The sequence below is a fragment of the Medicago sativa genome, chromosome 4, assembly GCF_051527215.1.
Source record: "Medicago sativa cultivar Bolivia chromosome 4, Bolivia_mono, whole genome shotgun sequence".
Lineage (NCBI taxonomy): Eukaryota > Viridiplantae > Streptophyta > Magnoliopsida > Fabales > Fabaceae > Medicago > Medicago sativa.
Window position 1 is genome coordinate 48,382,046 of NC_140752.1, and position 19,860 is coordinate 48,401,905.

The 19,860-nt window shown below is 40.8% G+C and overlaps 2 protein-coding genes across 2 annotated transcripts; one reads left to right on the forward strand and one right to left on the reverse strand.

Moving 5' to 3' along the window:
- Nucleotides 1–7,611: 7,611 nt before the first annotated feature.
- Nucleotides 7,612–8,727, reverse strand: LOC146929469 (uncharacterized). The gene is made up of 2 exons (XM_085707334.1): nt 8,546–8,727; nt 7,612–8,455 (listed from the first exon to the last, which is right to left on the reverse strand). The coding sequence occupies exons 1-2, from the start codon at nt 8,725–8,727 to the stop codon at nt 7,612–7,614; spliced, it is 1,026 nt and encodes a 341-aa protein (XP_085563460.1).
- Nucleotides 8,728–16,144: 7,417 nt separating this feature from the next.
- LOC146929470 (uncharacterized) lies at nt 16,145–16,726 on the forward strand. Its single transcript, XM_085707335.1, has one exon. The coding sequence runs from the start codon at nt 16,145–16,147 to the stop codon at nt 16,724–16,726; it is 582 nt and encodes a 193-aa protein (XP_085563461.1).
- Nucleotides 16,727–19,860: the final 3,134 nt, after the last annotated feature.

A 19,860-nucleotide genomic window follows, 5' to 3' on the forward strand; every position in this document is an offset into this window, starting at 1 on the left:
AAATATAAATTATTAAACTTTTACAACATTGAATACACAATTTCAAGAAAATATTTCTATATTTAATTTTTTAAATTGTTCCATAATAGCACATGTTAGCGTTTCCTAAAAGATAAATGTCTTTTCTTATATTATAAGATGGGGTGATTACTTTTGATATAATTATTTCTCTTTTTTCCATAATACTTTTATTCATTTGCTATCTCGTTTTGTATATTTTTGTCTCCACGATAAATGACTAAGAGTAGTATTAGAAAAACAACATTTAATATTTCATTGAACTTTGAAAAGGATGGCTAAATAGTAATAATATATTTTTTTTATGAAAAAGATACTTAAGAATAAACAGAGGGCGTAATATCAACATCCTAAGTGACGTTATAATATAACCAAATTCAATTAAGAATGTCAACTTTGTAGAAGTGACACCAACAAACTCAAGCAATAGAAGATAATATTTGTTGGTCTTATAAGTGGAATCTAACACAAACACAATAAGAAATGTGTTAAAAAACTTGATGGGATCCAGACGTGTCTAGGAAGTATCTCTGACATCATTGGAATCAGCATACTTCCTATAGCGATACACATATTTATTCTCAACCAAGGATTTCATGAGATGCTGCATTTCTGATTGTGGAGCCCTAATAAACTGTTTATACTTGTGACGTATTATAAATATGTTTGATAGTTGTTGCAATTGGACTGTTCCTACTCCTTAAAATGGTCTGAATATATCTTGGAGGAACCATTAAGTTTGTCAACTCAAAATGGAGTTTATTATCATTTTGGTTCAGATGTCCAACAATTTTATGACCTTTCAACACTTTGGCCAACTTATGGTTATGTGTTCTGTAAACAACTTTAAGGCTCAATCACCGACAATCAACAATTAAACTCGCACACAAAATAGACACTCAGATTTCACCGAGACAGATATCTTAGGCTTGTATAACTTCTTGTACTCAATATAAGAACCCCATCTTTCACATATCACTATAACACTTGCATTTCTACAATTTCCAATATTATCTGATTTTCCAATAACAACATTAAATCATAGCGTCCATGCTTCTTCTCGAATCCATACCAACAACTCATCTCGTGATTTGAATTTTCTTTTAGTAGTAAATTGTTCTCGATGATAAATAGAAAGGTTAACTTCTGGTGTTGGCACCACGAAGTTGGCATTGACAAAAGAACTCAACTTAAGGTGCAACCTCCACTTTGTCATCACCAAAAGGAATATCAAGTTGGAGTGGAGGAACCTCGAATTCAACATTACCCGAAGGATTATGAATTGAAGCTGGAACCTCCAGTATTGCATTGCTGGAAGGATTGTCAACTAGAGGTGGATGGACCTCAAGATTAGCATTGTCGGGGTCATGTAATACTTGAGGTGACATAATTGGCAACACAATTGGAGGTACAATGTCAGGTGCCAAAGTTGGGGGCATCAACGGGAGTATCGATAATTGAAACAGTGTGAAACCATGTTGAGGAAAACCAGATAGTTTCTGTACTGGCAATTGTAACGCCCTATTTCTATTAAAGCGATAAAACACGCGAATAAAGAATATATTCAAGAAATAGACGCTACGTCTTCGACAAAATTCCAACAACATGCATATATAAAAATTCTCAACAGTCGCAGCGGATAAAAATCATACATCACCAAAGTTTACATGTCATAAGATCAACATAAACTCATAAAGAAAATCTCCAAGACCTGACAAATGGGTAAAATCTCCACAATCATAAGCAAATCCAGAAATCAAAATACTGACACCTAATCAGAGCCTAGACCTAAGACTCTAAAGAACCGACAACAAAGATTAGCTCCCTCTATCCAAGCAATCACCAAGCAACTCACTGAAAGCAAACTACTCCTGCACTTCGTCTACCCATTCATACAAACAGGTAGGCGGTCAAAACCACTGGGGGTAAGCTTTACATCAATCATAATCAATATAAACAGTTGACATAAAGAATCAAATCAAATCTCAAATAATTCACATGAGAAATTCACTTTCATATACACTTTTGATCGTACCTGACTAGAAGGTGACTGCCGGTGCTCTGAATGCGGTGGTTGCTACGGTGGTAGAATGTGTTGGGATGCTTGTTGGAGCGGATGGGGGATGTGTACCTGCAGGCACTCCGACGCTCAAGTCAGTAGAGATTCAGATAGTGAGGGTTTGAGAGGAAGAAAGAGTTCTACCTTGGGGACTGCATTGAGTCCCCTATTTATAGAGGCGGAGGGTTGCAGAGCCGTTGAGGAGGCACACCTGGCTCTGGCGGTTACGAAATCGTGGGAAGTGTAATCGCCAGAGAGTTTATTGCGGGAACGTGCAAAATGTGCAAAGAGACATTGAGGTTCGTTTGAACCGATCTCGTTTGCTTCGTGCACCCCCCTCACGGAGAGAGGGTATGTTGCAAGCAATGATGCCAAATGTGGAGTTTGGCCTTTGGATTGTATTGGGCCTAAGTAGTGGGCCAAGGATTCTTTTGGCCTGTCCGGAACAGTAGCCCCCCAAGTCGTTACTCTTGGCGAAGAGTGATGACTTAAGTGCGAGCGTTCGCCCCTTCGTGACAGACCGCCAGATGATGTTTGTTTTTCGAAAATTTTCCTCGCGATGAGGGATTAGCTCGCCAGAATTTGCGGGCACTTCAAACTCAGGAGGTGATTTACGAGGACGATTGGGAGCGTTGAGAGGCCGAACGAGCGGACTCGCCTATCTCTTAGCTCTGTTCGCCCTGTATCTGAGTGAATTTGCCACATTGGTGAGTTATGTTCGTCATGCCGGTGTTCGGCAAGTAAGGTTAGACTGAAAGGTTCCCTCGCCAAAGAGTTTGGTCGAATGTCATTCCGCAATTAATGTCCACGTCTTGAGGGAGAAACTGAAGAGACATGACCTTTGGTTTCCGTATGACATGTGTAAAGGCTATTGAGGCACTTGAGTACCTATAGTCTGTAGAGTGTTCTCGGTTTGTGTTCCTGAGGTGTCACCGTAACCGTTGATTCAGTCTTGACGTTCTAGGAACCGTTGCGAAGGATCAGGGCCTTTGGATGAGTGGTTTGATCAGATCAGGACCGTAGGAACGTTGCAGGAAGGTAGAGTCATGTGTGAAGGACTGTATTGGATAGGAGGCTGTGCCTTTTGAGTGGTTTATGAAACGAGTATAAATAGTCAAAACGTTGTTTGGAATACCACTTCGTTTTCATTCTCACCAAGACTTAGGATTTCTTTCAGAGTTTCTCAAGGCGAAACCATCTAGTCCTTCAACTTTCTACTTCCAAGTTCAATCCTTTCGTTGTAATAGGTAACATTCTGATAGCTCTTTTTGTTTTTGCATTTGTGTTTCCTTTAGGAATGTATGCTCTTAGGGCAGAAGTGTTTCCGACTCGAAGGTTTCCGCCGTTGGACATGGCGGTTTGCACCGTCATCAGAAGTCTTTGCAAATATGATGTCTGTTTTCTATTAGCATTTAGAAGAACATTGGCGACATGCTTAGATTTTAGGGTTAGGGTTAGCCGTAGCGTAGGCTTTTATAGCACCCCTGAACCTTCTAGAATTTTCTCTGTGATTGAACCTGTTAGATTTGGAGGAGATGACAGTGACTTTCTCCATGTTTTACTCCTTTCAGGTCTGGCCATGGTGGGGAACTTAGGAGAAAATAATGGTGCAATGTCTATTGACTCTTGGGTAGGCGAGGAAATCTTAGGAACGTCGTCCCATTTTTGCTACAGATGGTGTCGGGATAGTTCTGCGATGTCCGATAGGGAGGAGAGAAGATTGGGAAATTCTCTTTCCCAAAGCTGCGGACCGAGTATGTTCGCGCTTCCCGAGAGATCGTTTCCCTATGTACGAAGCAACCTTCAATGAAGTGGGCTTTAGGCTTCCTTTTTCCTTTTTCCAGATCAGTGTCTTAGGATGGTTGGAATTGTGCCCCTCCCAATTGAAGACAGACTGCTTTGCCTAGATGATGGCTTTTGAATTGGTGTGTGGTTTCCTTCGACTTCCTGCCTCAAAAGATCTTTTCTTTGCTATCTTCAATGTCCAGTAAAATTTGGATAAAGCCGGCGGCTGTAACTGGGTGTCATTCCGCCAACGCTCATCCCTCTTTGAGGCCTTTAGTAACGGTGTCGCCAGGTTCCACGAGAGATTCTTTTTGGTGAGACCTCGGACGGAAGGAGCGTTCCAGAGCGTCCTGAGGGTTGTTGAGCGGCCTCACGGGGAGAACGGTGTCACGTCTGCGCGTGTTCCTCATTTCCATTTTAGTTGGAGCCGCGATCACCTGAAACATGAGTCCAATATGTATAGGTATAACTATGACCGTTTGACCGACCGCGACAAAGATAGTTTTGCCAAACTCGTTGGGTTTGTGAACTCCTTTTCCCGGTCGGAGATTGTTGATGAGGGGGCAACCCGGTGTTAGATTCGCGGGGGAATCTGGTTACCCGGCCTCGTTTGATTGATACTCGTGCGTTGGTGTTTTCTAAGAATCCACTGGCTCTCCTCGATATGCTAGTGCTGTTGTTTTTCTTTATCTGTTCGCTTGAGTTCTCCGATTAATGATTCATCTTTGTTTTTCACGTGCAGGAAAAATGTCTCACATTCGTTCCCTAGTGAACAAGGCTAACCAGAATGTTACTAGACAAGGTAGCGGCAACAGAAAGAGAGATGAGCAACGAGAACGGACGGCGGAAGCATGGTTCCCCGTTCGTTTGACTGATGAACAGGCGGAGGAGGAGGAAGTTCCTCTGAAGAGGAAAAGGATCACTGCTCTTGACAAAGGCAAGCAGGTCCAAGTTCAGGATGTTGCTCCTTCTGGGGGTGTCCCTCCCGCTGATGAAGGCTTGTTTCAGCTTCCGAGGGTGTGGTCTCAGTTGGATCGCTTTGGTCCTCAGGCTTCGTTGTACCTTGGTGACTTCGAGTTGAAGGCGATCCGAGATTTGGGGACTGCTGGTCGAGCTCATGCTGTAACTGAAGGGGTCGTTGGCGCCATGAGGGCCTTGGAAGTCGCCGTCTTCCTCAACAACTCATCTATGGAGGAGGTTGTGTGTGCTGATGCTCTTGCTAGCGAACGGGAGGCAACGGCCAAGAAGGTGGCCGATCTGGATGCGGAGGTGGTTGCTCTTAAGGCGGGTGCTTCTGAGAAGGACCAGATGATCGCTTTCTTGGAGGAGAAAGCGGAGATGGGGTCCCGCTGCCGTCGTGAGCTGACCGAGGCTCGCGTCAAATTTGCTACAGAGAAAAGAGCTCTCGAAGATGCTCTCCGTGATGCAACGCAGCCTGGTGAAGATGAGACTGAGGATACGGCGGTGTTGGCCCGTCCTGCCTTGGTGTACAAGCTAGAAGAGCTGGAAAGGAACCTTGTAGGTGCTGCACGTCATGGCTTTGAAAATGCTATTGAGCAACTCAAGGTGGTGAACCCTGGCGTGCAATTTTGTGTGGATGGGCTTAACTTCCTGGAGTATGTAAGGAATGGAGAAATTGTTGACCAAGACGATGATGGGCATGTCTGAAAGGCCCGGGCTTTGTGTTGCCCTGTAATATATTTTTTGGTTTTGTTTAACCGGCCTTTGCGCCACTGACATTATGCGACCCTTCGTGGCTCGTACGTATCTTGCTTTTTAAACATTTGCTCTGAAATGCATGATTTACTTCCGGCATAATGTTTTGAATTTGAATGCTCGTTGTGCGAGGCTTTTTAATATTGTTTGAAGTATTTGTTGACAGCGAATTATCTATCTTGTGTGTTTGACAGACTGCAATAATTCGTATGCCCTTAACTGTTCGACTTGTATTTGTTGTTCGCTTCTGAAGTGCGGAGCTCTTAAGCCGAAGTGTGTTTTGCTGTGGTGGAATGGACTACCCCCCGCAATCATTATTTCGACGAAGTGATTTAATGACTGGAGAGTTTAGCATGCCCGCCTAACTTCTTGTTACTTTGACTTTGATGAAATCAAAGCTTTGCCCTTTTCTTCCTAGGTAGTTAGTTACTTTGTTTGGAAAGTTGTACCTTTGCGTTGTCTTGCGTGGAAGAGCTCGGGCAGGAGGTTTCCGATTGTTTACGCGGAGTATTAGTCAAAAGTACTGCACATCTAAGAGATTGTTTATCTGAATGTGTGTCCAAAGTTATGGACGTGTAACAGCGGATGAACGAAGAAACCATTCTAAGTTCAATGCACTGAGGTGTGAATCACCCATCGCGAGCTGGGGTTCTACCTAACATGTCGAGCAATGATGTCGCAGCGGTAAGCGTACATACCGAGGAGTGAAAGAACTTGCTGTATAAATTCCTCTCATCCTTTTTCTTTTTGGATTTGGAGTGGCACGACTTTCCTCCTCCGTTTATTTGCTCGTTTGAGAGCGAAGAGTTCGTTGTGTCGAACTGAGTATGTACACTAGAGTAAATTGGCGTTGTCTGCCATCTAAGTGTAATACTTTTTGAGTTTTTCTGCATTCCAAGTCCTTGGAATTGCGTTTTGGTGGAGATCTTCAAGTCTGTAATCCCCCATTCCGGTCTTCATCCAGATCTTGTAGGGGCCGTCCTAGTTGGCGACGAGTTTCCCTTCTTCAGAATCCTTCTGTTTTCGCCGGAGAACGAGGTCGCCCACTTCGAATTCTCCTTTTATGACCTTTTGGCTGTGGCGAGCGGCTATTTTTTGTTTTAGCGCTGCCTCTCGTAGGGTTGCCCCGATCCTAACTTCGTCAACAAATTCGAGTTCTTCATGCAGATTTGCCGTATTGGCTGGGAAGTCAGTGCTGGCGTATGTACGCCATGTGAGTTCGGTTAGCTCAATGGGTAAGACTGCCTCTGTCCCGTATGTGAGTCGAAAAGGTGACTCGCCGGTCGTGGAGTGGGGAGTAGTTCTGTAGGCCCAAAGGATCGCGTGTAACTCTTCAGCCCGTTGAGTTTTGGCCGTGTCTAGCCTTCTTTGTATCCCCTGTAGAATGTCCCTATTTGCAGCCTCGACGAGGCCATTGGCTTGAGGCTGTTCGACGGAGGTGAAGCTTTGTTTGATGCCGATGTTCCTTAGGTAGTCCTGGAACCTTTGGTCCATGAACTGTGTACCATTGTCGGATATCACTAGTGCCGATACTCCAAATCTTGCTAGGATGTTCCTTTTGAAGAAGCGGAGTACGTTTTTGGCTGTGATTTTGGCCAATGGTTCTGCTTCGATCCATTTGGTTAAGTAGTCGATTGCGACGACCAGATATTTCAGCTGCCCAGTGGCTTTGGGGAATGGTCCCAAAAGGTCAATGCCCCACCATGCAAAAGGCCAAGGGGAAACTAAGGATGTTAGCTCAGCAGGGGGTGCTAGGTGCATGTCCCCGTGTCGCTGGCATTTATCACAGAGGTCCACATAAGCTTGGGCGTCCTTTAACATGGTAGGCCAATAGTATCCCGCTCATAGGACTTTTTTGTAAGAGCTTTTGCACCAAGGTGTTGTCCGCAGATGCCGTCATGAACGACGGCGAGAACTTTTTGGGTTTCGTTGGGTCCCAAACACTTGATTAGTGGAATGATGAAACCTCTTTTGTATAAGGTTCCTTCCACCAGAGTGAACGAGCAGGCCCTTCTCTTCAATCTTGCCTTTTCCTACGGATAGACAGGGAGTTCGCCATTCTCTATGTATCGAGAGATGGGTCCTCTCCAGTCTTCCATTCCGATGATCGTATTGATCTCTTGAAGCAGATTTCCTCTGTCCCGGATGCTTGGTTCGCCGAGGACCTCCTGTATTACTGTTTTGTTTCCGTTCGCAGTTCGCGTACTTGCGAGTTTCGAAAAAATGTCTGCCCGAGTATTCTGTTCGCGAGGAACGGGAGTTACTTCGATGGCTTCGAATTCTTTCATCTTCTCTAGTACTAACTGGACGTATTTTTGGAGGTGGTCTTCCTTTACTTGGAACTCTCCCGTGACTTGGGAAGCCACTAGTTGCGAGTTTGTGAAGATTTTAAACTTTTTGGCCCCCATGTCTTTGGCGGTTCGTAAGCTAGCCAGGAAGGCCTCGTACTCTACAGTGTTATTGGTAACAGGGAAAGATAAAGCGAGGGAAATTTCGACAACGATACCTTTGTTGTCTTCTACAATTATTCCGGCTCCGCTTCCCTTGGAGTTGGATGATCCGTCTACGAAGACGGTCCATTCTTCAGAACTATCCTCAGCTGGGAAAGTTATCTCCGCGAGGAAGTCGGCGAACACTAGTACCTTCAGTGCCTTTCTGGATTCGTAGCGAATGTCGAACTCGGACAATTCGAGTGACCATTTCATCATCCGACCAGCTACGTCTAGGCGACCCAAGATTTGTCTGATGGGTTGGTCCGTCCTGACTATTACTGCGTGCGCTAGAAAATACTGCCTCAATCTTCGTGCTGCTGTGAGGAGTGCGAGAGCTACCTTTTCAATTCTCTGGTACCTCGTTTCAGGTCCTAACAATGCTTTGCTGGTGAAGTATACCGGTTTATGTCACTTCGCTGTTTCTCTAATGAGAACGGTGCTCACTGCGTCAGAGGAAACAGAGAGATATATGTACAGTACTTCACCTTGATCGGGCCGCGAGAGCACTGGTGGCGCGGAGAGGGTTTCTTTGAGATGCTTTAAGGCGGTCTCGCACTCGTCCGTCCATTCGAACTTCGTTTCCTTCCTCAAGAGTTTGAAGAAAGGAAGTGCGTGTTGAGCAGATTTAGCCACAAATCTGGAGAGAGCGGTCAGCATTTAGTTGAGCGTTTGGATGCGCTTCTTGGAATGGGGTGTTGGAAGTTCAGTAAATGCGCGGCATTTATCTGGATTTGCTTTGATTCCTCTTTCGGTCAGATAGAAACCAAGGAATTTACCCGCTTGGACTCCAAAAGTGCATTTTTCTAGGTTGAGTCGCATGTTGTACTTCCGAGTTTGCTCGAACACTCTTTTGAGATGAGCGGCATGATCCACCTCTTGTTGGAATTTTACAATCATGTCGTCGATGTAGACGTTGAGAATGTCGCCCAGAAGTGTCTTGTCATAGACTTTGTTCATCATACGTTGATAAGTAGCCCCCGCGTTTCGCAGACCGAAGGGCATTACATTGTGGTAATAGTTCCCTGATTCGGTCATGAAGGCTGTTTTCATTTTATCTTCTTCAGCCATGGGTATCTGGTTGTACCCAGAATAGGTTGTTGGAACAAAATGTGTTTAACATTGAACCTTAATGAGTTTTGATGATAACAAGGTATTAAAAATTGTAAATTGGATTAGCTAATATTTGTTCAAGTGTACAAGACCATAGTTAAATTTTTACATCATTAATTGGTACTGAAGAACAAATAAAGAGCAAAAGAAATCAACAATTTGAAGCTTAGACGCTCCTGAAGGCAATATGCTCCTGAAGACAAAAAGCGCTCCTGAAGTCAATTTGCTCCTGAAGAGAGAAAAGCGCTCCTGAAGTCAAGTGCTCCTGAAGACTAGTGCTCCTGAAGACTAGAAGTCCTGAAGCGCCATGTCATCATCAGAAGCTACAACATCAGAAGCTGCCTCATCAGAAGCCATTTCACCAGAAGCTGAAGATCAACTGGATTTGCAAAATTCAAGGATTCAAGAGTTGTTTCATGGATCGAAATTCATCAAAGGACAGCAGAAGATTAGTGGAACTTTGTAACGGTCATTTCAAAGGTGTTTGAAGGCATGTGCTTGCAATTTGGACGAAAGCGTTGACATTGTACTATTGTACGTACTGTACAACCACCTTCTCCACTACTCTGTTTTGTGTCCACGCTACAAGACAAGAAAACAGCTCCAGAATACGGCTTCGCCAGCAAAGATGTTCCTTTGGATTAGGAATGGATTTCGAATTGGTTCTTTATAGGACAACAACCAAATCAGGCAAAAGATCATTGGTGAAAGATCAAGCTTCAACAACGACTCTTTGATATGCTAGCAATTTCACAACGTCTCTTTCACACCTCTATATAAAGGAGTGAAGACTTAGAGATTTGGTAATACTGAACGAAAGACTCACAACATTTTTACAAGTGTCAAACCTCTGCTGAAATTGTTCTGCATTCACTTAGAATTTCTGTTCCTCAAGTTTCATCGTAGAAATTCTTAAGTTATTGAGTCTGTATCTGATTTGTATTGTGAGCACCTCTGATTGTATATCAAGTGTTCAACCCCAAACAATTTTCTGTGTAATCTTGTTTGTCTAGAAGTCTCTTGATTGTGTTCTTGAGCATAGGAAGACTCTTGCAAAGTGTGGTTGAGAAAAGGAAGTCTCTTGCTGTGTGCTTGAGCAATTGTAATCAGATATTACGTTCTAGTGAACTCTCCTTGGAAGTGCAAGGGGGACAAAACATCTTCCGGTTTGTGTATAATTGCTTTGTGTCTTTCTTCTTCCTCTCTCTGTTTTATTCTGCTGCATTCAGATTCTGATTATCACTTCAGAAGCGGTATCACTTAGCTTCTGATCAGTGTGTTCAGTTCTTAGAGAAACGAAGAATTTTTAAAAACACCATTCAACCCCCCTTCTTGTGTTTTTCTCACCTTCAATTGGTATCTAGAGCCTTGGTTCTGTTGATAACACCTAACAGTGTAACAGTCCAAGATCTGAGAAAAACATGTCTGGTGGATCCCCAACTCCTACTCCTGGTCAAACTAGCTATAATAATGTTTCACATGATTATAGTGACAGTAAGAAATCCAGTGTTGGGAAGATTCCAAAGTTCAACGGAGATGCTGAAGAATTTTCTTGGTGGAAAACAAACTTCTATAGTTATATCATGAGTTTAGATGAAGAACTATGGGATATTCTAGAAGAAGGTGTTGGTGACTTAGTTCTTGATGAAGAAGGAGATGTTGTTGATAGAAAGAAACATACTCCTGAGTTGAAGAAACTCTACAAGAAGCATCATACTATCAGAGGAGCACTTGTCACTGCTATTCCTAAAGCAGAGTATATGAAGATGAGTGACAAGTCCACTGCTAAAGCTATGTTTGCTTCTCTCTATTCAAACTATGAAGGCAGCAAGAAGGTCAGAGAAGCAAAGGCTCTCATGCTTGTACATCAGTATGAATTATTCAAGATGAATGATGATGAAACTATTGAGGAGATGTACTCAAGGTTTCAAACCTTAGTCTCTGGGCTACAGATTCTAAAGAAGAGTTATGTTGCTTCTGACCATTTGAGCAAGATACTTAGAAGCTTGCCTGCTAGATGGAGACCAAAGGTGACTACCATTGAGGAAGCTAAAGATTTAAACACTTTAAGTGTCGAAGATCTTGTTAGTTCTCTCAAAGTTCATGAGTTAAGTCTTAATGAACATGAGTCTACTAAGAAAAGTAAATCAATAGCTCTTCCATCCAAAGGCAAGTCATCAAAAGCTCTCAAAGTAGTTGAATTTGAAGAAGAAGAACCATCAAGTTCAGATTCTGAACCAGATGCTGTTGAAATGGCCATGCTCTCCAACAGACTTCAGTATCTGGCCAAGAAGAACAGAAAGTTTCTAACCAGAAGGAGCAACTCCAGAAGCTCAAGGAAAGAAGATCAGAAGGGATGCTTCAACTGTAAGAAGCCTGTACATTTCATTGCTGATTGCCCTGATCTTCAGAAGGAAAAGTCAAAGGACAAGTCAAAGAAGTCAACATTCAAACCAAGCAAATTCAAGAAGCAGATTAAGCAGGGTTTAATGGCAACCTAGGATGATTTGGGAAGTGAATCTGGATCTGACAAAGAGGAAGCTGATGAAGACGCAAAGGTAGCTGTTGTGTTGGTAGCTACAGCAACTTCAGAAGCAGGATCAGATTCAGACTCAGAAGATGAAAATGAGGTATATTCTAAGATTCCCAGAGATGAACTTGTTGAGTCACTTAAAGAACTTCTTACACATTTTAAAGTAAGAACCAATGAGTTGAAGGATTTAAAAGAAAAATATGCTGATTTGGTAAAACAGCAAAAATCAACTCTATTAGATCTGAAAGCTTCTGAACAAGGACTTAGAGGCTTTGACTTCATGTGTAAAACTTATGAAGATCAGCTCAGGTTCTTATGTCAGAAGCTACAAGAAAAGTGTAATGAAAAACCTTTAAGCAACCATGAAATTCCTCTTGAAGATTTTATCATATCTGGCATTGACAGAAGCAGAGTGGCTTCTATGATTTATAGCATTTACAGAAACAATGGAAAAGGGATTGGTTTTTCAGGAGGGAAACCTAATGAAATCAGTCTCAAAGCATGTTGTGAATGCATCAAGGAAGGTCTGAAAACAGTTTTTGTACCTGAAGGTGCTGAGTTGGAAACTGTCGTTCAATCAGAACCTGAAGCTTCTAGCTCTAAGGCTAAGATTATATCAAAGCCAAGGAACTCTAAGCCAAAGGCTATGATCAAATCTGATTCCAAGACTTCAAAGATCAGGATCCTGAAAAGATCAGAACCTGTTCCTCAGAGTCTGGTGAAACCAAAATCTGAGGTTCTGAAGTCTAAGTTTCAGAAGAAGACAGTTACTGCTTCTGAAGTACCAAAACCTAAGGTGATGGTTAATCAGAAGCAACCCAACTCACAGCACAAGGTACAGGAAGTGAAGAGTAAAGCCTCAAGTACTAACCTTCCATGACACATAGGACAATGGGTACCTAAATCTGAAAATGTCAATGATACAGGTATGTCTAAGAGCAGCGCCAAAGCAAAGATCATGGTACCTAGACAGCGGTTGCTCAAGGCACATGACAGGAGAGAAGTCCATGTTCCTCAGCCTAACAATGAAAGAGGGAGGAAATGTGAAATCTGTAGGCAACCAGTCTGGCAAAATCATAGGTACAGGAACTATTGGTAATTCCTCTACCTCTATTAATAATGTATGGTTGGTAGATGGTCTTGAACATAACCTTTTGAGCATTAGTCAATTTTATGATAATGGTTATGATGTGCTTTTTGAGAAAACCAACTGTACTGTAATCAACAAGGAAGACAAATCCATTGTGTTTAAGGGAAAAAGAGTTGATAATGTCTACAAAATCAATTTTTCTGAACTGGCTGATCAGAAGGTGATTTACCTTCTATCAGTGAATGATAAGAAATGGATGTGGCACAGAAGATTAGGACATGCTAACTGGAGATTAATCTCAAAGCTTAGTAAGTTACAACTTGTCAAAGGGCTACCAGACATTGACTATCATTCAGATGCACTTTGTGGTGCATGTCAGAGAGGGAAAATTATGAAATCATCTTTTAAAACCAAAGACATTGTTTCAACCTCCAGACCCTTAGAACTACTCCATATTGATTTATTTGGACCAGTCAGTACTGCATCCTTATATGGAAGCAAATATGGATTAGTCATTGTTGATGATTATAGCAGATTGACTTGGGTAAAATTCCTAAAGAGTAAAGATGTTCCTTGTGATGTATTCAGTAATTTCTGCACTCAAATTCAATCTGAAAAAGAATCAAAGATTTTGAAAATCAGAAGTGATCATGGTGGAGAATTTGAAAATGAGCCATTTGAAGCTTTTTGTGAAAAACATGGAATTATCCATGAATTCTCTTCTCCTAGAACTCCACAACAAAATGGGGTTGTAGAAAGAAAGAATAGAACTTTACAAGAAATGGCCAGAACCATGATCCATGAAAACAATTTACCAAAACATTTTTGGGCAGAAGTAGTGAATACAGCATGTTATGTCCAGAACAGGATCTATATCAGACCTATTTTAGAGAAAACAACATATGAACTCTTTAAAGGAAGGAAACCCAATATCTCTTACTTTCATCAATTTGGATGTACATGTTACATTCTGAATAACAAGCTCTACCTAAAGAAATTTGATGCCAAGGCCCAAAGAGGAATCTTTTTAGGTTACTCTGAAAGGTCAAAGGCATACAGAGTGTATAATTCAGAAACATTGTGTGTTGAAGAATCTATGCACGTCAGATTTGATGACAAAGAGCTTGAAGATAAAACTTCAAAGCAAGGTGAAAGTTTTGCAGAGATACAGGTTCTTGAAGTTACTCCAGAACCTGATCAGATAGTTGAAACTGAAGAAAGTCCAGAAGCTGAACCCACATCAGAAGGGCAAGATGAAGTTGCTTCTGATGAAGCACAAGATGGCTCACATCAAGCAGATCCTCCCAGAAACACATTCAAGCACAAGTCTTCACATTCTGAGGAGCTAATCATTGGAAACAAAGATAGTCCAAGAAGAACAAGATCATACTTTAGACAAGAAGAGTCAATGATTGGACTGATCTCAACGATTGAACCTACAACAGTTGATGAAGCACTTTCAGATGATGGATGGATCTTAGCTATGCAAGAAGAGTTGAATCAATTTCAAAGAAATGATGTATGGGATCTGGTACCCAAATCTCAGCACAAGAACATTATTGGAACAAAATGGGTATTTAGAAACAAGTTGAATGAGCAAGGAGAAGTAACAAGAAACAAAGCAAGGCTTGTTGCACAAGGTTACAGTCAACAAGAAGGCATTGATTATACTGAAACATTTGCTCCAGTTGCAAGATTGGAAGCAATCAGGTTACTTCTTTCCTATGCAGTTAATCATGGCATAATATTATATCAAATGGATGTCAAGAGTGCATTTCTTAATGGTGTCATAGAAGAAGAAGTGTATGTCAAGCAACCTCCTGGATTTGAGGATATTAAATATCCTGATCATGTTTTTAAACTGAAGAAATCACTATATGGCTTGAAACAAGCTCTGAGAGCTTGGTATGATAGACTAAGTAATTTCTTAATCAAAAATGATTTTAAAAGAGGACAGGTTGATACAACACTCTTCAGAAGGACCCTTGAGAAAGATATTCTTGTTGTACAAATATATGTTGATGATATAATATTTGGTTCTACTAATGCATCTCTTTGCAAGGAATTTTCTAAGTTAATGCAGGATGAATTTGAAATGAGCATGATGGGAGAGCTGAAGTTCTTCCTTGGCATTCAAATAAATCAATGCAAAGATGGAGTTTATATTCATCAATCAAAGTATACAAAGGAGCTACTGAAGAAGTTCAAGCTTGAAGATTGTAAAGTGATGAACACTCCAATGCATCCTACGTGCACCTTAAGCAAAGAAGATGAAGGAGCTAAAGTAGATCAGAAGCTGTATAGAGGTATGATTGGTTCTTTGTTATACCTCACTGCATCTAGGCCAGATATTTTATTCAGTGTATGCTTGTGTGCAAGGTTCCAATCAGATCCTAGAGAATCTCATATGACTGCTGTCAAGAGAATCTTCAGGTATTTGAAAGGAACAACTAATCTTGGACTCCTTTATAGGAAATCCTTAGATTATAAGCTAATTGGATTCTGTGATGCTGATTATGCTGGTGATAGGATTGAACGAAAGTCAACCAGTGGGAATTGTCAATTTCTGGGTGATAATCTTATATCCTGGGCTAGCAAAAGACAAACAACAATTGCTATGTCTACAGCAGAAGCAGAATACATTTCAGCTGCAAGTTGTTGTTCACAACTACTTTGGATGAAACATCAGTTGGAAGACTATTAGATAATTGCTAACAGTATTCCCATTTATTGTGATAATACTGCTGCTATTTCTTTGTCTAAAAATCCAATTTTGCATTCAAGAGCTATGCCTATTGAAATCAAACACCATTTTATCAGAGACTTTGTTCAAAAAGGAATTTTAGATATACAATTCATTGATACTGAGAATCAATGGGCTGATATATTCACTAAGCCTTTAACTGTTGAAAGATTTGATTTTATAAAGAAAAATTTGAACATGCACTTTGTGTCTGATTAAATGCTTGCTTGCTCCTGAATAGGATTTTAGGTTCTGAAGTTAGTTCAGAAGCTGTGGTCCATCAGAAACTCTTTATTGAGGTTCTGAGGAAAACATGCTTCTGATGATGACGTCAGAATCTGAAGTTCAGAAGCTGGATTTTATGCTCCTGAATAGTTGAAATAGTGGAAACGTTGGGAGTTACTTTATTTGGTAATTCCTGGCCCACTAACATGGCAGTTACTCTGAGAAATTCTGACGTGGCTTATCTGTATTGGTGTATAACTTAAAAGGGCAATGATGATTTAATAGCTTTGAAAAGTACTTTCACGCGCCCCCAATGTCATTAATGTTATGTATGTTTGTCTCTTTTGAATTGTTTGTATTCAGAGGAAGAAGCATGAAACTAGAAGAATGGGAGTTATTGGTACAAATAGAAAATCCGGTAGATTTTGCTTCTCTAGCCTTTCATGATTGCTGGATCAGAAGTTACTATGAAAAACAAGGGCTTATGCAATACATCAATATGTTGAATGGACCAACATACGAAGCCCTGGTTAGGCACTTCTGGGTGAGAGCACAAATTTATGACAGAGCTGCTTCTATAGCTGAAGAAAGGCAAATGGTTTTGCTTTATCCAAATCTGGAGGGAAAGACAAGAAAAGAAATGGGACTTGAACCATTTACGTGCACACAGATCAGGTCAAGCATCTGTGGAATTCCAGTTATTATTGCTGAATGGCAGATAGAAGCTGTACTTGGTGTAGAAGCTTCTGGGAAATATTCAGGAATTGAAATTTCAAGTTCTGAAGAACGCCTCTGGAAAGAAAAAGTTAATCTGGCTATGTTCAACTCCAAGCGGGCAGGAAAGTATGCTGATTTAGACATGGAAAGGAAGCTCCTTCTGAAGATTCAAAATGAGAATCTGCTTCCTTGTGGTGGAAGTGATAAACCTACTTTGGCACAGAAAGTTTTTCTCTAGCACTTCATCAAGAAGGAAAAGGTGAATGTGCCCAAATACATGTTCAAGTATTTGATTGATTGTCTGAAAAAGAGTCAGTTGCAGAATAGACTCTGGGTACCTTATGGAAAGCTCTTATCAGAAATATTTTATCAAGGAGGTGTTTTGGACAGATTAAGTAGTGTTGAAGCCTACACTGATAAGCTACTTGACACTAAGACTGGAAATTTCATAAATGCTCAAACATTCAAGAATATGAAGCAGATCATCAATGTCACCAAGCTTGAAACTAACTTGAGTGAATCCAGTGCCAAGTCTGATCTCATGAAAGACTTTCCACCCATTTGCAAAAAGGATCCTCTTGATGTGCAGATGTATTACATCAAGGATCACTTTGAAGCAACGAACAAGGTCATCAGACTGGATGATGTACCTGAAGAAATGTATGGTGGTGCTCTGCCACGAGCAAAAGGCAGAAAATCAAAGAGGAAGATGACTGCAGAGGAATACCTGGAAGTTGAAAAATCTGTAAAGAAAGCAAAAGTTGCGTCTGACAAGCTCAAGATTGGTGGTTCCTCAGCACCATCAATTGAAGAAGTTGCTGAAGACATGGATTCAAGTTTGGTCCTGAATGTTGGTATTGCTCCTATTCAACCTGTAATACCAAAGAAGAAGAGGAAGCCAGCAGTAAGGAGAATCAAGGATTTTCCTCATGTTGTTGAGGAAGCAGAAACTGCTACAGCTGCATCTGGTGTTGTAGAAGTTGCGGGAAAAGCTTTGGAGATTGCTACTGAACTACAGGAGATGGTAACTTCAGAAGCTTCACAATTGCTGATAACTTCTGGTACTGCTGAATATGATTAGAAGAGAACTGCTGAGTGCTCAGAAGCGTCTACAACAGGTAATATTCCTTCTCACACAGAACCTGTAGTATATCCAGCAACTCCTCATCTAATTCTTCAGAAACCTCATCATCATCTTCTGATTCTGATGATGATAAACACCTAGGTCACCGCTACCATAGACTAATAAAAAGCCAGTCCACATCAACCAAAACTCACACAAAACCCTCTCAAACAAGCTTCTATGAGCCTGTTGGTCACATAATTGATCAAAAGTTAGGAGAAATTTCTGAGATGAGAAACCAATACATAGATAGAATTCTCCTTCATCACCCTCAACCTTTAAACATTCAACCACTCAACACAATTGTACCTGATGAGGTTAATTCAAACTCACAAACAGCCTCTGAAATGGCTCCTGAAGCATCTGCTTTTGAAAAGGTCATTTCAGAAAGCCCCTAACAACAACAACCAGAACCAGAAAAGACCACTTCACCCCCACAACAACAAACTTTTGTTCCTGAACAATCCATTCCCAAACCACACGTTCCTGAACCAACTGTTCTTGAACCTGAACCTGAAACTGAATCAACTGCTCCTGCACAACCTGTTCCTGAGCCAACCCAATCTTTCACAGTTTCCTGTACAAACTATCCAATTAACCCGCTATGATGGTATATCCTTCACTTCGGATTTAGATTATGAGGATGATCAAGGTGATCATGCCTCTGACATGGTTATAGACCCCATTGCTGACCAACCATCAACCAGCCAACCTTTAACCACAAATGGCCAATTACTAACTAACCTAGCCATTGTTCCCATAGCCCCTCCTAAACCTTCCAAACAACCTTCACCACCCACCATTTTCCTGGATTCTCTCATATTGCAAGGTGTGTGGGAAGACATTACTTCTGAAGTTCACAGGCTGATTGAAGGAAGAAGTGACTTGGGTCACAAAATCAGTTATCAGAAGCAATGGAGGAGGATTAAGGAGAGAGTCATCAATCTGATTTCAACTCTGCATGATTCATGTCTACAAGCTCAGGAGGAAGCCAAGTAGAAATTGGAAAACTGGATTAATGGGATTGATGAGGATATGGAAGACATAGAGGTCCTTGTAACTTGGGTGAAGCATCCATTAAGCATCAGAGGAAGAGAACCTGAAGATTTTCTTCCCAACTATATTCACCTAAAGGATCTGGACTTGTCATTCCTTTCAAAGATCAATTTGAAGAATGCTGCACCTGACCTGGCTCTAGTTCAGGAGAATTTGGTGTTGAAAGAGAAGAATAAGGAATTGGAGCAGAAGCTACAAGAGCAGGATCAGAAGCTGTTGAAAATTGAAGCTGAAATGGAACAATCAAGAATCAGGGAAGAAAACTGCAAGTCAGAAATGGATAGGAAATATGTTGAAACTCAAGAGATTCTGAAGAAGATTTTAGAGAGCCAAAATAATCCAAACACTTAGTTGCACACCTAGAGCTTGTTTTGTTTCTTTATGCTTCTGATTTATATGCTTTTATTTCTGCTTCTGACTTAGTCTTCACTTCTGACTATTATCTGCTTCTGAACTCTTTTCGCTTCTGAATATTATGACTGTTTATATCATGTGAATTAGTGTTTGCTCTGATAATATTGTTTGCTATGCTTTGATTAGTTTATTTTTTTTAAGATGGTTAATACGCCTTAATTATATGGTTATATATAATGCTCTGAACCTTTATTTTATGTTTTTCTCATCTCTTCTTTTTGTTTATTGCTTTTTGTTAATGACAAAAGGGGGAGTATATGTGATAGTATTCAAAGGCTCTGAGCCCCATTAATAGTATTTGAAAAATTTTGAAAAACTTCTTTGTGTTTTACCTAAAAAGGGGTGTATCAAAAAGGGGGAGTATCAAAATTTCAAATAAAATTAATTGAACCATTCTTCTTATCTATAAGATAATTCTTTCAATTTTAAGCTCTGATATTATTATGCGTAAAATGAATTTAATTAACATGGATAGAACTTAGGGGGAGCTTACAAACCTCACCTTAAAGACTATCAGACTCAGGGGGAATTAGAGCTTTCAAACCTCGGACTCTGAGCTTACAAACCTCAGAACCCCAAAGTCAACTTGTTAATTAGATTAACAACAATTGATCAATTTTAAATACTATTGTTTGTCATCATCAAAAAGGGGGAGATTGTTGGAACAAAATGTGTTTACCATTGAACCTTAATGAGTTTTGATGATAACAAGGTATTAAAAATTGTAAATTGGATTAGCTAATATTTGTTCAAGTGTACAGGACCATAGTTAAATTTTT

What these genes read in the sequence shown, in the direction of transcription:
- LOC146929470 (XM_085707335.1), top strand. Translation starts at nt 16,145, where the DNA reads ATGAAACTAGAAGAATGGGAGTTATTGGTACAAATAGAAAATCCGGTA.
- LOC146929469 (XM_085707334.1), bottom strand. Translation starts at nt 8,727, where the DNA reads ATGCTGACCGCTCTCTCCAGATTTGTGGCTAAATCTGCTCAACACGCA. An exon ending in CCCGATCAAGGTGAAGTACT is followed by an intron (nt 8,456 to 8,545) that starts GTACATATATCT and finishes ATACTTCACCAG; the next exon opens with CAAAGCATTGTTAGGACCTG.